At 44.3% G+C, this 14,875-nt stretch overlaps 1 protein-coding gene across 4 annotated transcripts; it reads right to left on the bottom strand.

Moving 5' to 3' along the window:
- Positions 1–2,123: 2,123 nt before the first annotated feature.
- On the bottom strand, positions 2,124–14,317 carry PNLDC1 (PARN like ribonuclease domain containing exonuclease 1). Of its 4 annotated transcripts, none has more exons than XM_075499078.1 (19): positions 14,202–14,317; positions 13,591–13,648; positions 13,400–13,473; positions 12,398–12,431; positions 12,150–12,273; positions 11,342–11,430; positions 10,931–11,031; positions 9,488–9,567; positions 8,333–8,470; positions 7,341–7,410; positions 7,049–7,134; positions 6,766–6,821; positions 5,618–5,682; positions 4,689–4,742; positions 4,430–4,472; positions 3,758–3,857; positions 3,100–3,275; positions 2,830–2,928; positions 2,124–2,263 (listed from the first exon to the last, which is right to left on the bottom strand). In XM_075499078.1, the coding sequence occupies exons 1-19, from the start codon at positions 14,275–14,277 to the stop codon at positions 2,191–2,193; spliced, it is 1,596 nt and encodes a 531-aa protein (XP_075355193.1). In that variant the 5' UTR covers positions 14,278–14,317; the 3' UTR covers positions 2,124–2,190. The 4 variants fall into 4 exon arrangements, 3 of the variants coding, with proteins under 3 accessions (XP_075355193.1, XP_075355194.1, XP_075355195.1); XM_075499079.1 differs by having other exon boundaries at positions 14,064–14,294; XM_075499080.1 differs by lacking the exon at positions 14,202–14,317 and having other exon boundaries at positions 12,150–12,223; positions 13,591–14,046.
- Positions 14,318–14,875: the final 558 nt, after the last annotated feature.

Here is a 14,875-nt window from a genome sequence, read left to right as displayed (position 1 = left end):
CTTGCACGTTCAGGGAGATTTTGTCTTTATCTACAGCCACTCAGAAAAAATCGTAAATCTGTTCCCACAGCTAAAAGTTGCTGCTCTGATTTGTCAGACTAGTGCCCAGCTAACCCGTTTCATGGGAATTGACTACTACATCTGTACATCTGATTGATGTCTTTAAAAGGCTCTGAGCAGTGAGTGACCCTAGGTTATTACAGACAGGCAACTTGTTTCTGTAAATTCTCCCCTAGGAGGGAGATCAGAATATACTCGGCCCGCTCTCATTTCTTCTTCATGTATTTACCCTGCATGTAAACTTAACTGATTTATAGTAGGAATATCCATTAGATCTACAGCAATTGTTATTTATAAGTTGTCCTAGCTCTAATGCAGGAAAGCCAAGTCTCTTGATTCACTACATTATGTTGCTACATGAGGTATGTCTGTCCCTTGGGAGGGGAGAAGTCATAGTCAGACCCATGGGCTATTTCTCAAAAAGGAGTGAAAGGATCTCTGCTTTCTTCCACAGGGAAGCATGTTTCTCTAAAGGGTGAACCAAGAAAGAGAACAGTACTGCAAGGAGCTAATTCATTATTTGTCTGTGTGCCACTTGGAGAAGAAAATGGGAGGAAGGGAACAAAATTTGAAGACAGAACGAACAATTTCTTTGTTCCTTCAAAGTGCACGGTCCCTTAAAAACTGCTGTGTTTCTCAAAGGTAACAGCATCTATCTCTTCATGATTCCTGGACTGTGAAGATTAGATGCAAGTGAGGTTACGTCTCCCCATGTTTAAGTAGCTGGCTGAATCCGGACCCCAGAGAACAAGGGTATTATGTTTCCCAGATCATAAGCCAAGAAGAGTGTTTTTATGGGAAAATGCATGCTACTGCATGTAACACCCAGTGAAAATTTTCCCAAGTCTACACAACACACAGAACCTGTGCTCTCCTTCACACAAGGGGGGTGTCTAGTGATGCTAAAAGACAAGAAAACATTACAGAACAAACAGGGAGATACTTACACTGGTATTTGAAGGAACACTGCGACAGAGAACCCCATCACTGAGGGGGTTACAAAAAAAAAAAGTCATCAAGAAGTCAGTTAACTGGTCTGGCTACAAGCTGGCTTAGGAAGTAAGAGCTGTAAACCACAAGCTGTGCAGAACTCAAGAACCACATCTGAAGGTACACTGCCCTTTTCTCCTAAAGAGCAGCCAAGCAGCAAACCGTTAGCAGCAGAGCACACATGATCTTCAGGCACAGTGCAATACCGAGCTGCTGCTTTAAGGTCCCCTGCAGCAACTCCCATTTTACAGTCGATTAAAGGCAGATTGTACGTATTAGATGATCATGGGCCCCATCCAGTTAGGTCTGACTGATGAAACCTAGGGACCATTATTCGGAAACCATGGATCAACAGGTTGTTTTTAAGAAGAGAAGAAAATTAGCATGAAAAATTTCTGAAGACCACAGTCCCTGGACTGACAAATACTCCAGCTATATCAGAGAAACTGATCAACAAAGCATGTCTCATGATATTTTTGGATAAAGGACTGCTCACATGCTGTGTACTAGAAGCAAACAGAAATGCATGCCAGCTCACCTGACCTGTGTATATTCTACAAATTGGAAGCTAATAAATTCCACTTATCCGTGTCTATCCCCAGCTCCACTGACACTGAAAGCACCACTACACGACACTGACAGCACTGCAAATTACTTACTATTCCCCAGAATCCTTCATGAGCCCCAAGAGTGGTTTCTCCATCACCTCTGCCTGTTTTCATGGTGAACAGTGACATTTCCCCTGCTTTACAACTGAAGCTAAAAATAGCCCCTTTCATTTCATAACTTCCCGAACTTCATCAGAAATGTGTTTTATGTAGCAGCACAAGCACTGGGAACAAACTGGGGTTATGAATAGCTGTGAAGAACCAACAGAGGATCAAAGTAAATCAGACACTGAAAGAACCATCTCTCCCTCTTCAGGAATGGACTGTGCTCTGAACAGATTACAAAATACCACAAATTGGAAACCAACACATCCTTTTTAAAAACACATTTCCAAGAAAGCAATTAAAAACACAATTCATAGCACTTTTTTTTTTGCTCATAGTTTATTGAACGAAACAAAACAAAACAAAACATAGACAAACACAAAAAATAAGATCTGTGTTCGTCATGTCTCATCTGTAAGGCAGTCCTCTAGAATGAACAGCAAGGAGCTCCCCCGAGTACAAAAGCCAAGAGAGACCACAGTGCCACAATACCAGAGACTCTGAAGGGCAAGAGTAATAAAACGCTGTTAGGCTACTTAGATTTAGGGCTTAATTTTGTTCTTATTAAGCACTGAGATTCTTTTCCAAATGTGTCAGGCCAGAAATTCACCCTTCATGAGCATCGCTGTCACTGCCTAATGAGAGGGGTGCACTTTGAATCTGGAATTCTCTCCTACTACCAAGCTTTTGACTCTGCTGTAGAAAAAACACATCCATCCCACACCTGGGAGACGCTGCCTCTCTCTCCTCAAGCTTATTAGAGCTAGCACTACAGCTCATTAAGGTAACCCTCTGTTACGATAGCACATACATAGTTTTGTGCTATCCATGGGGTAACATTCCCCAGTTAATCAGGATCAAGGTTAAAGTCCAGTTGCCCAGGGCTGAAAGCTCACAAGTAGCCACCCAGCAGTTGGCAAGTGAACCTGCTTCTGAACCTCTTGTTCTCCTGAAGGCCTGGCAGAAGGACATTGCAAAAGAGCAGCAGACTGCTGCTGTGACAGGGCCAGGCACCCCGAGAGGACTGCCTTTCCCCCTCCCCATTCCTGTGATTTCTGTAACTCACTGCAGCAGGCAGTTCACGCGTGGAGAGTGCCTCCAGTGGCGATAGACGGAAATCTGCAGATGAGGGTGATGCTTATAATCTCGCAGAACACGCCTGACGCTGTAATGAAAGCAGGTGTCATGAGTGTGGCTTGCAGGCTGCTTACAGCATCCCACAGCTCAGGACAGGAACTTCTTTATCTAAGACTTGTCACAGCAGAGGCAGGGTGGGATGAAGACTTGGATCAAAGAGGATCAAGGGACAAAAAATTAAGACTTTCCGGTCACTTACTGCTTAAATTTATTGGAGAGCAGAATGAACTGGTTCTTTGAAAGCCGTCTGACATCAAAGCGACAAAGAGCTTTAAACTCTTGGTAAATCTGCCTTTCATTCAGCCCTGGCCAGCCTCGGACATGGACAACCAAGAGAGGGGGATGTTGGCAGGGAGCATCTTCCCCAGAAAAATTCTGGAAAAGGTACAATACTGAGAGATATCCGAGTCCAGAAATACTACAGAAGCACTACTAATATAATCAGAAAATATGCAAAACACGACACATAAATAAGAGGTTGTACAACACAACTGTTGGTGTAAAATTATTTTTCTTTTGTCCCAAAATTCTTCTAAACGTGAGTCATAAAAGCAAACTGTCATGATTACCATGGAGAAACCACCAGAGAAACAGCAAACTCTTGCAGAGCAGGGAGAATTAGGGCAGCGTAAACTGAATAATGCCATCTTACAGGATAACAATATTAAAACATGTCACAAAGCAGAAATTCAACTCATTTGCCATTTTGAAAGGTCAATTGTATCATTTGTATGACGGCAACTTCTGCCAAGGTGGGCCCAGGCACTGGTGGATTTTTCTCCTCTAATGAAGCCATCAACTAGGCTACTGACCTACGCACCCCACAAACTGGTCACAGACGTGCAATTCATACGCACAATGCTTGAAACACCACCTCGGATGAAATTCACTTTGTTCAGATACTCGGCTAACACGGTGAGATACTGAGAGAAAGAAGGGTCAGCCTCCACTGCATCACTACATCAGAAAACAAAATGGAACAAAGTTTTGTTTCTCCAGTGCTGCACTGCTGCACAGTATCTCTGGAGCGCAGAACTCCTGAAGAAGCTCTTTAACTAGTGACAAAATAGGTATTTCAGATCTTGGTATCTTCTACAGAAGTCGAAAAGCTGCAAGCAAAGGGAAGGGATTTGAGCAGTTGCCTCTTAGGAACTTAACTGAAGGCACTGAATCACACAGATTTCAAAAATGGAAACTAATGGAAAATGATTTGACCCTTACCCAAGTGAACTGAACTTGAGAGAGCTTGTTCAAGGATAAAGGAGTCACAATGCCATTTCCCAACCTCTGAGCCATCGCATGGCCCCTGATTTCATTTTTTAAATGTCAGCTTTGACATAAAGCTACTACTTTCAGATTTATAAAATAAAAATCTAATTAGAACAGTGACATTTCCAATAACACTTTCTCTTATCCAAAAGGAAGGCCAGCCTGCAAAACAAAAAGTCAGCCAGAGTGAACTGACGACTGTTTTCCATAGAACCCATCCATGTAATGCAATTTTCAGTAAACATTTAAACATCACTCACTCTCTGGATCTGCACAGTAGCAAGTGAGCTGACTTCAGAAGAACTAGAAGGAGGAATAATGAGGTGGCATTAGAACAAAGCTAAAGAAACATAACTAAACAAATGGAAAGCAAAAACTCGCTGAAGTACAGCTAAGTTACTAAGAGCAACAGACTGTATATAAACAAGTATTTCTTAGCATCAGATAGAGCTACAGAGCAGGAAAGGGATTGCCAAGTCCCAGTGCAAACTCTGAAGAAGTGTTTAAGAAGCATTTTACCTGAACCACAGAGAAATGCATCATAGCCTGCCTCGTGAGGAGATTTCTTCTCAGCTGTAAGTGTCCAACAAAATCAAAAAGGAGTGAACACCTTTAGCACGCTGTGGAAACTGCTCCACTGCAGAATCCTAACATTCGTAAGATCCACTGTTCTGTTTTGGAGTTTCTTCCCCCCACCCTCGGCTCTGTTTCCTTCCTCACCCTGAAACCTTTACACCCCATAGAAAGTCCATGCTTCTACCTTGCACTTTAAAACAATACCAACAAAAAGGCAGTAGTTACACAGATGGCTTAAAAGCTTAGTGAGATGTACATTAAAAAAATCTTAACTTTCATGAAGATCTAAACCAAATTGTCTTGCATATGTTATTGGTGGCATGGGAACCATTTCAAAACACAGGAGGCCCTGCACTGCAGGACACCATGCTGCCAGGAGAAGCCAGGAAACGTCTGCCTTGCAGCCAGTATCACACCATGTAGTGAACACAACCTCCTGCACACGCAGCACCACTAACCCTGCACATGAGCCACCAAGCTCCTGCTACTTTCTGGGATGTCCCTGCCATTAGCTCCACTATTTTCCATTCTAGGACCGCCAGTTCCCACTTCCCCTTGCCCCTTCCAAGGGCTACCAACTCTTCACAGCCCCATGTCGGGCTCAGTTCAGCCCAACTTAGTTTTAAGTGCCATTTGTGCTAGCAGCATGATACAAACCTGCCCTGCATTACCCTCAGCAGCTACTAGGGACATGCAGAACACATGATGTTTTGGGAGCCCAGGCTTCGGGTCTGGACAAAAACGTGTATCGGCAGATCTGTGCAAATTCAGTAGACCCACTGGCACTCAGTTGTGCTTTGCATGTAGACATCCATAGAGTAAGACAAAACCCTTTTAGCTACCTGACTTTGAAGATTTGCTTAAGAACATACCGTATCTTGAGCAGTCACTTGCAAGAGTTATCACTGGGCATGCTGGATCTTTGGGATTTAGGTTGCTGCTGAAGACAAGTGGACGTGTAAGATTTTTGTCTTTCCTCATTATGTTAGAGACAAGTTACTGTTCTCAAGTGACCTGTGGCTTCATTTCAGAAAAAGCTACTGAAGACTTTAAAAGGAACTTTGGTAGTATTCTATGAAAAGGCTAAGATACTTAGCTGAATAATATCTACCAGTTTTCTTCCTGAAAACTAACTCCTAAATACCTCATCAGCCTCTTCCCCCAATCACTTCCCCCCTAAGCAGCAAGTCTGCTCTAATTGCATACAAAAAATGTGAACAGAACTAAAAATCAATGGAAAACTCCAAGGAAAGGGGTTGACTAGATGATTCTATTTGAATGGGGAACTCTGGAGGACAGATTAATAAACAGATACCCATGGAATGACTGAAATATAAGAAAGAACAAACAAGCATAAAAACTTGTGAGAATCTGCGGTCTGAAATTGCTAAAACAAACAAAAAAAAACCCAGAATCCCAGTACTGTTTTTATAAGCACTAATTCTGCATCTCCTTCTTGGGAGTGGGGGTAAGGCGAAAGAGGCGAAATTTTCCTTTTCTTAGCAAAATTGACATGAAAACAATTTATCCACAAAACAAGTGTAAAAAAAAAGAGAACTCTTCTACCACATCATGGCTAAGCTCATGAGATATGGTATCTGCTCATGTGCTCCATTTGAACATTGTATTTAGTTACTGCTTTGGGCTCAGTGCACCTCTTTCTTGAGAGCTGGCATTTGAAATTAGGGTGTATTTTCACTGAGAACTGAAACTCACTCATTTCATAACACGACACAAGCAACATACAACTCTGAAGTTGTATGTAAGGCTGTCTGCAAACCAAACTTGTGACCAATGAAGTAACGGTGGTACAATATAAGTGACTTAGAACAAATAATTTACTGCACAATTACTTTATAAGAAAGATGAGCAAATCTTTTACTCTTAAATTTAGAAAGACAAGAAACAAGCTGAAAAACATTTGGGAGGAGGGAAAGTATGAACATGAAATGACTGACTTTGAAATATCTTTTACAAGAAAACAAAGGGATTGCTGAAGGCTTTAAAGCCCTCCACTTACCTGCACAAAACCTCATACACCTCCAAAAGATTAGATACTCGAGGAAACAGACATTTCTATAAAAGAAGAACATGTTAGAAAACCAACCAAGACAGGCTTCGTGGTAAGCAAGCTCATTTACTGGTACTGCTGATTCATTAAATGAGATCTAAAATCAGAATGTCTCAGGGCAACACTGAGACCTGGTCACAGTTCCGTAACCACAGGGCTCTTAGGAAAGATATTGTCTCTTTTGGGTGAAAGACAAGCTTTAACTCTAAACAAAAAGACCTTTGCATCTCACCTTCCAGATGGATTTTGTTACAGTCTTGGTGTCTATGAGGACAGGAAACAGGTTGTGAATGTTCCTTTTAAACTCCTCATAGCTTTCTGAAAGCAACACGTGGAGAAAGACACTGTAAAACTGAGGAAAAGCCATTGGTATTTCAAATGAATAAGAAAGACAGGTGAAGTCAGAGGAATGATGCACCGCTCCAGCAGTTAGAGCTCAGAAGAGGCAACTAGCACTGCTGCTTACTGTCCCATCACCATTACAAAGGCAGCAGCCTGGGAACAGCAGCTATGTACAGCATTACCTGGAAGGGGCTTGTAGAACTTGTCATGAAGATGCATAAGGTCCATAAGCATGTTGTGTCCCACCAGGGGCTACAGGAAGAATATAAACATAACAGCCCATTGGAGCATATTTTTGAAGAGAGCTCAGAGATAACTAATTTCAGGCATGGTCAACAGCTGTAATCCCTTCCTCTGGTGGACAGCACCCACACTTGCTCACCCAAAAGTCATTCAGGCTGCAAATCTCACAGGAGGACTACTGCTTTCAGGAAATCAGACTTGTGGACTCTCTGAGGAGGGTATTTTTTCAGCAGAATTCTAGTTTGAGTAGACCTAAGGAGCTAAGTGGATTCTCAGTTCAGCTGAACACTGGTAAAATCTTCCAGCGATCAGATTTATAGGCTCACTTATAAGGGGAGGGACAGCCTTTGCCTGCACATCACCCATAGTCTTCTGAAGCTGAAATTCATTCAGTAATCTGCATACAGAACACAAGAATTTCCACACATAATCAGACTAATGGTCCATATGGTCCAATAAACTGGTCTGTCACATGCTGAAAAGCGTAACTTGCCCAAAAGGCAAGAATCTGCCCAGCTTTCTTAGATGGTGACTCATGCTGTGTAACACAAGGATTTTCAACATTGCGGACTCCTGCATTTTCTTAAGTGACATAAGAAGCGCATTGCAGAATGGGTTCTGGCTCCCCCTCCCCTGGCTGCACTTGATTTGCAAGAGTAATAGAAAAGTAACACAGGCAAATCTAGTGTTTGGACCCATAATTCTGAGCATGCTTTGGGAGTAGGACCTGGTCAGTAAGAAGATGTAATGTTTAACACTCATTTTTTCTAACCATGACTGCAGTCTAAGAATTCATCTCAGTTTTACTGACAACTAAACAGGATGATCACACTGAATGAGTTGAGTCATTTTACTACTTTATCATCCCTCTACATCCACCATAGCAAATCAAAAAGAGATGAAAAATGAGAGCAGAGATGAGGCTTTTTACCTTCTTGGCTTTAACAAGTGTCTGGAAGAGGTTGGTGAAGCCCCGGGCAGACAGGAGAATGAGCTCCTTCTGGCAGCAGTCATAAGGAGAGTTCTCCAGAAGCTGACGATGCTGTGGACTCACTTTTTTCACCATTACCTGAAAAGAATCGTCATTGGGTATCTCAGCCTCCCATGCTAGTTGTATGTACATTGCTTACTGGGGTTCAGTAATGCTGAGGACAAGTTCAGCTTCTAGGCTATGAAGGAAGGAGAAATAGTGCGTCCCCTCAGACCTCAGGACTGTCTCACTTCTCTTCCATATGGAGATCAGTGCTCCAGTAACAAAAAGAGATCTGCTCTAAGGGTGTCTTATTAATGCTTCTCTTGTTAAGAGGGTGGTTCCTACCACAGTTTTTTTGGAGCACAAATGAACATAATTCAATTTAACTTGATACCAATATGGTAAGTTCATGACACCAAAAACCAGAAACAAACAGCAATCACACAAACTGAGTCCCCAAAGGCTATGCTTCAGGTGAGAAGGCTGGGTAAATCTGTCACCCTGACCCTGGTTATCAGACCAAAATAGTACTAATGCAAAAAAAAAAAAAAACCACAAAAAACTTCTGTAATCTACTTCTAAGCAACTGACTGGTATCATACTCATGTTTTGAGAAGTCCACAGCCATAGGTTTAATTCAGAAAATATTGCACCAAATACAAAATAGCAATACAAAATAGCAAAATGGCAAGCCATATAACAGATAGAGTAAAAGCCTGCAAAGCAACTACATGGCAAAAGTCAGTAAAGGAAAGCCACAAAAAAAGGCTAAAAACTGTACATTCTTGTGGAGGTAATGAAGGAGAGATCTAAAAAGGCTGGAGACACAGAGAGGGTCCCTCCGGAAGTGCCCCACAGACAAGCACTTCCAGCTCAAGGTATTTTGTGGCTACAGGGCAAACAGAAACCAAAGTTACTCAGTTTTCTGGATCCCTTTTCTTGGGATCCCACAATCAACACTTCCCAGAACATTCCTTTGTCATTGTAATCTTCTCCTCCTCCTGGACCCTATCACTAAAAGTACAAGCAACATTTCAGAGTCCCTGCAAGAATGCCAGTCCTATCTGTCTAGATAGAAACCCTCTTTTCAAAAGGTCCACATTCCCACCTCACCTTCTTGTCTCCAAGAGGCTGTGTCCAAGCATTTTGGAGAGCCTGTCTCAGAACCAGCTGAACTTCAAATATCTGATAGTCTGAGACAAAAAAAAAAGAGAAAAAGGAGTAGTTAAAACTTCAGAGGTGCAGACAAACCTATTTAGGAAAACACATTTTTCTAGACAGAAGGACTGACCAGATGTTTCTCCCCTAGTGTACAGAAAATACTTCTGAATGTATGATCTTGGTACATTACCATACATGATGGCAGGGAAAAAAAAACCAAAAGAAAACAGAAAAAAAAAACAACAAACAAACAAACAAAGGTCACAGTGAGAATTTCAGGCAAATAAGCTTTTGTGAGGACACAGAGGAAAGGAAAACACTAACTGAAAAGAAGAGGGAGGAAGGCTACTACTCTGAAAAAGACTGTCTGTGGTTTTGGAAGGTTTCAGAGCAACACGCCCAGAAGCCAAGCACAGATGAGAGGTACCAATGCATTCTCCCCCCACAGCTGATAAGGAACTAACCCGGTCCTCTTCTGAACAGCATGCAAAAAGACACCTTAATCAGTCTTATTGCTTACTTAAATAACTGTCTTTCTTGTCACAGGTGCCCACCATTGCCAGACCCTATTAAAGTATCAGTATCATATCTACTACAGCTGACATAGCAGATACAGGGGGTGGGGAGTGTGCTGTGTTTTGTATTTCACACTCTGCAAAAAAGCATCAACAGACAAAGCCTTAAATACTTTCTGTCCTTCCTAACCTTTTCTGTATTTTATTCCCTGACCTAAAGGATTAAGATTTGGTTTCTGTAAGCAAATGTACAAACTTTCTCTGCTACAATTCCCTGTCCCTCAACTCCTCCAAAACAGCACAGAAATTCCTCAGCTCTGCTACAGTGCTCCCAAAAGCTAACGCAGGTGGTAAGTGGCCTGTTTATCCCCACTGACATATATATATGTCTCCATGGGACTCCTTGTTGCTCTACATGAGAAGCAACAAACTCTGAAAGGAGACCCACCTTTCCCTTCTCCAAGGGGAAGAAAACAAAAACCAGATCACCCAGGATTTAAAACAAGTCAAAAGTTGTCCTGATCCAGAGCAACTGCAAATTCTCCAGTTGCTGCTCTGAAGCAGCACAAAATGGAAGTCGGCTTGGTGCTTGGAGCACAAAGCGTGCTCCAAGCACCTAGACATCCACTTCCACTACAGAAAGACCCACCACCCCAATGGAGCAGAAAAGCAATAGTCCAGAGATGAATGCCTGACAGGAACTGAGGCGTAGACTGGGGCAAAGAGTTGTAAAGGCAGGATGGGCACAGATGCTTTCACTCTCAACAGAGCAGTTTAACAGAATAGGCAGCAAAGGACAGCAGCAGCCCCAGAGGTTCAGGAGAAGTGATGAAGCCACTCAGAGCCCACAGGTGCCTAAGGGAGGCACTCTGTTTCATACCACTCAGATCCTGCAGAATCATAGTCTCCTCTTCCTCTGCTGCAGCTATCCAACAGGTCACTTCATCAATAGCCTTCTTCAGCACATCCCTGTCCAGGGCACTAAAGCAGTATCAGGGAGAAAGAGGCAGAGCAAGAGGAAAAGCTCTTTACAGATGGAGCTTTTCAGATGGAGCTTTACAGATGCCTTGCTGTGGGAATGCAAAAGCATCACTTCCCAACATTGACCCAACTCTCCAGATTGTATCCTGTGATCTCAGTCTTCCTTCAGACAGACCACAGCATGCTGGAACAGCTGGCAGTGAGGCATTCAGACCAATAGGCTTTAATATTTCTACAAAATGTGATCTGAGTGAAGGTGAGCTGTCAATACAGTCAGTACTGAGGATCCACCTCTCTGAATAGCACTCACCTGCTGACCTTCCAGCTACCCGCTAAGAAATGCTGGCTAAGGATCTTCTCCTGTACCTTATTCATGTACGGGATTCCATCTTTGAGGAACTGAGGGGGGAAAAAAACAATGCCAGGTTGGTTACTCTCCCCTGGACTTCCTTGCAGCAAATTAGAGAATAACAGGTTAGCCAGGTCCAAAACTGGCATATACTTGGAAGATGCTGGTGTTCCTCATTCTCAGAATATCCTCTTCAAAAATACAAACTGTAGCTAATCCAAGATGCATTCTTACATAAAGACAGACATGTTTATGTATGGAGGAAAGAAAAGGATTTTTGTCAGCTATAATCAATTTTTTTGCTCTGCTTTTACCTTTCCTTTAATGAGACACTTGAAGTGTCAAGATATCATGATGCTTCCTGTCCAAAATTGCTAAACAGTGCTCTTATGTGATGACATAGCCTGAATTTTATGGAAAATGTGACAATATGTAAGATGTAGGTAAGCTGAGACTTCCCCGTCTTCATGGCTAGTAAAGACTCCCACTGGGGTCTGTTTAGTAACCCTCAGCTCACCAGAGATAGATTTTCTTTTTTTGAGGTGGGGAAATCCGTCTTAGGCTGACAAAGATGTGGTTATTGCCTCTATGGCACTTCAGAAAAACCAGCACTCACTCTCCCTGTTGATAATGAACCATATGATACATTCATACTTCAGCAAGATGCTATTTACCCTAGAAATGTAGCATTTAGGGATATTTATCCTAATTTCTCCTGTAAGTGCACAGACTTCCTCTGTTCTAGATTGCTGGCAGAGAGATTACATACCTTATTATAGTCAAAGCCATAATGAGACAGGAACTGAATGCTAGATGCAGAGAGGGTGAATTCAACATCCGTAACTCCCAATGTTGAGGGAAAGAGAAAAAAGTTGTATGAATGCACCACATACCTACAATGAAAAGAAAAATCTCTCTAGAAGATAATTACAAGAAATAACTCCTCCCAAGAGAATTCTGCATAAAACCTCAGTGGCACTGTCCTCGTTACAACAGAAAACTGCTTTTTTTACTTACTTGTTTGAATTTTCATTTGAGAATATTGCCAGCCCTGCAAGAGAGAGAAACGTCCATTGAAATGGCAATATTTAGCTGGATGTCTACAGATGAAAAATAGATGAGGGATGTGGGGATGTCCTGATGGAGTGCATGTTTTCCATTCACTAATGCCACAGTGCAGATCTTAACAGCAACTACCAGGCCACTCCCCAGCTCCCCGAGAGCTGAACAGGGACAAGCTTTTAGTGCTAAGTGGGAAAAGCAGTCAAGTCCAATTAAATAGCAAATAGATTGAGCAATGGGTGAGAAGAGGTGAGCTGGTGACACAAATCTCCAGCTATGCATACACAGGTTTGTGGGTCCAACTACACTACAAAAGTATTTGGAAGGAGCTAGGAGCTAGGCTCCTACCACAGGACTGAAACATGTTTTTTACTACTTAGGTTCTTTTTTTTCTATTAATCCCTAAAAAGCACATTAAGATCTCACATAGCCTAAGGCTTTGAACAGTATTTTAAACAGTTTTGGAGCTGGTTTCTTGACCTCTAACTGGCTCTTAACCATCAATAGCCCTCCACCACCACCACAGGCCCTTTCTTGTGTTGTTTTTTTATTATTATTTTAGGAGTATCAGAAACACTAGCCTTCATTTTCCTCTGATAGTCCCCTTACTCATACACTATATCAAATGACACAGCCTTGAATAGGAGCTGCTGTCACCTACTTCTTGCTTGCATCCTCTGTTTTAGAAGCCTGTATTTGTACCTGCAATCTTTAAATATGAGCAACTTTTAGATCAGTAAAAAGTATATGGCCCACCTGACTTTACATTATTTAAAATATTAAAGAGTTGTTAGTATTAAATATCAGAAGGGGGAAAAAAAATACCTACCACAGCAAACAAATGTGTCTCTAGCGAGCGAATTAAGACCAGAGCTACCTGCAGGGCCTGCAGCTGGCAAAAGGACAGTTACCACTAAGACCTGGGGAGATTATTGTCTGTGTCAGACCAGCACTTACCAAGCTGAGGAACAGTGAAGCGCTGAACGCTCTGCCTGGCCTTCAGGTACCGCTCCGCAGGGGAATCAAACAGGCTATAAACAAAACCAGAATTGGGGGGGAGTGGAAACAAGGAGGTTTGCAATGCACAGGTTGTTCTCACAGAGCTAAAGCAGCAAGTCTCCCTCACGTTTCAAGTCCAACAGCTTTACCTGGGCTCGTTATTTTGTGGGAAAGTTGAATGTAAGCCAGTAAACTCCATATCAAGGGCTGTTGAGGTGGAAAGAACACAAAAAACTCTGAAACATGAAGAATGCATTTCACCAGCATCAGGACCAGCATCTCTGAAACACCTCTCTTCGCCGTAACGTGTGTGTCAAACCCACCGCTAGCAAGCTCAAGAGAAAAGGCAACCGACTGCTGTGGAAGTGAGGCCTCCTGCCCCCTCATCCCTGTGGCAGGATAAGGAACGGAGACAGACATCGCACCCCGGGAAGGGCCTGCCTCACCCTTTGCAGTATGTCCGTCCTCCCCGTAAAGAACACCCTGAGCCCCCGGCCCACGGAGCCGAGGCCAGCACCGCAGAGAGGGCTCGCTTTCCAACCTCTGCTGCCTGTTTTAAAACCCTGTGTCTCAGCGTTCGCTGTTCGAGTACACGCCAGCACCATTATCTGCTAAAATACACCTCAATGCCCGCGTCGCTACGGCCTCGCGGGGCAAGGGCCCGCCGCCCCCTCAGCGGGCGGCCGAAGGCGAGGGCCGGGCGGGCCGCAGGCAGGGAGGAGGCCGCTGAGGGCCGGCGGGTCGCCCCCCCGCGGCTCACCCAGGAAGGCGGCGCGGCGGACGCGGCCCCGCAGGCGCGGCAGGCGCCGCTGGAAGCCCGCCGCCCCCAGCTCCATCGCGGGCCGCCGCACCGCCCTCGGCCCGGCGCGCCTGCGTGCCCGGTGCGCCCCGCGCGGCTCCGGCGGGGGCGGCTCTTACCCGGCTTTAAAAAAATAAAAAAGTCAGAACGGATCGGAACCCGAGGGGGACCCGAGAGCGGCGGGGGGGGGCGTCTGGCAGCGCGGGGACGCGGAATAAAAGACGGGGAGGTTGAGGCTCGGAACGCAGAAGGCTGAGGAGCCGCTGCGCAGAGCCTGCGCTCACGCAGAAGGCAGCGGCGGCCGCTGTTGCGCCCCTTACCTTCTGGAAATAAAGATCGCACAAAGGCAGCGCGATCTCCGAGTTACCAAATATTGTGAAACAGCACCAACTACTAGGTGAAAACTCGGTATAACACTGGCGGGTTTTTTAAGAACGATGTCAGCTGAGCGCTAAGGATTTAGTAGGCGCTCCGGGACGGGGCCGATCTCGCACTGCCGGCGGCCGTGCCCCGGGGCACGGGCCCGGCCTTCCTGCCGCACCTCCCGAAGTTCCGAGCGCTTGGCAGGAGGCGCAGCGCCAGCTTACCGGTACGCAGGGAGCCGCGCTGCCGGGCTGGGGGCGGCCGCACCCTGC

This window comes from Mycteria americana, chromosome 3, assembly GCF_035582795.1.
Source record: "Mycteria americana isolate JAX WOST 10 ecotype Jacksonville Zoo and Gardens chromosome 3, USCA_MyAme_1.0, whole genome shotgun sequence".
In the NCBI taxonomy this organism is placed as follows: Eukaryota; Metazoa; Chordata; class Aves; order Ciconiiformes; family Ciconiidae; genus Mycteria; species Mycteria americana.
Note: the sequence above shows the minus strand (reverse complement) of the source record. Positions and strands in the feature narration are given on the sequence as shown.

What these genes read in the sequence shown, in the direction of transcription:
- PNLDC1 (XM_075499078.1), bottom strand. Translation starts at nt 14,277, where the DNA reads ATGGAGCTGGGGGCGGCGGGCTTCCAGCGGCGCCTGCCGCGCCTGCGG. An exon ending in GTGTATGAGGTTTTGTGCAG is followed by an intron (nt 5,683 to 6,765) that starts GTAAGTGGAGGG and finishes TGTCTTCAGCAG; the next exon opens with CAACCTAAATCCCAAAGATC. An exon ending in CTCTCCAATAAATTTAAGCA is followed by an intron (nt 2,929 to 3,099) that starts GTAAGTGACCGG and finishes CTTTCATTACAG; the next exon opens with CGTCAGGCGTGTTCTGCGAG.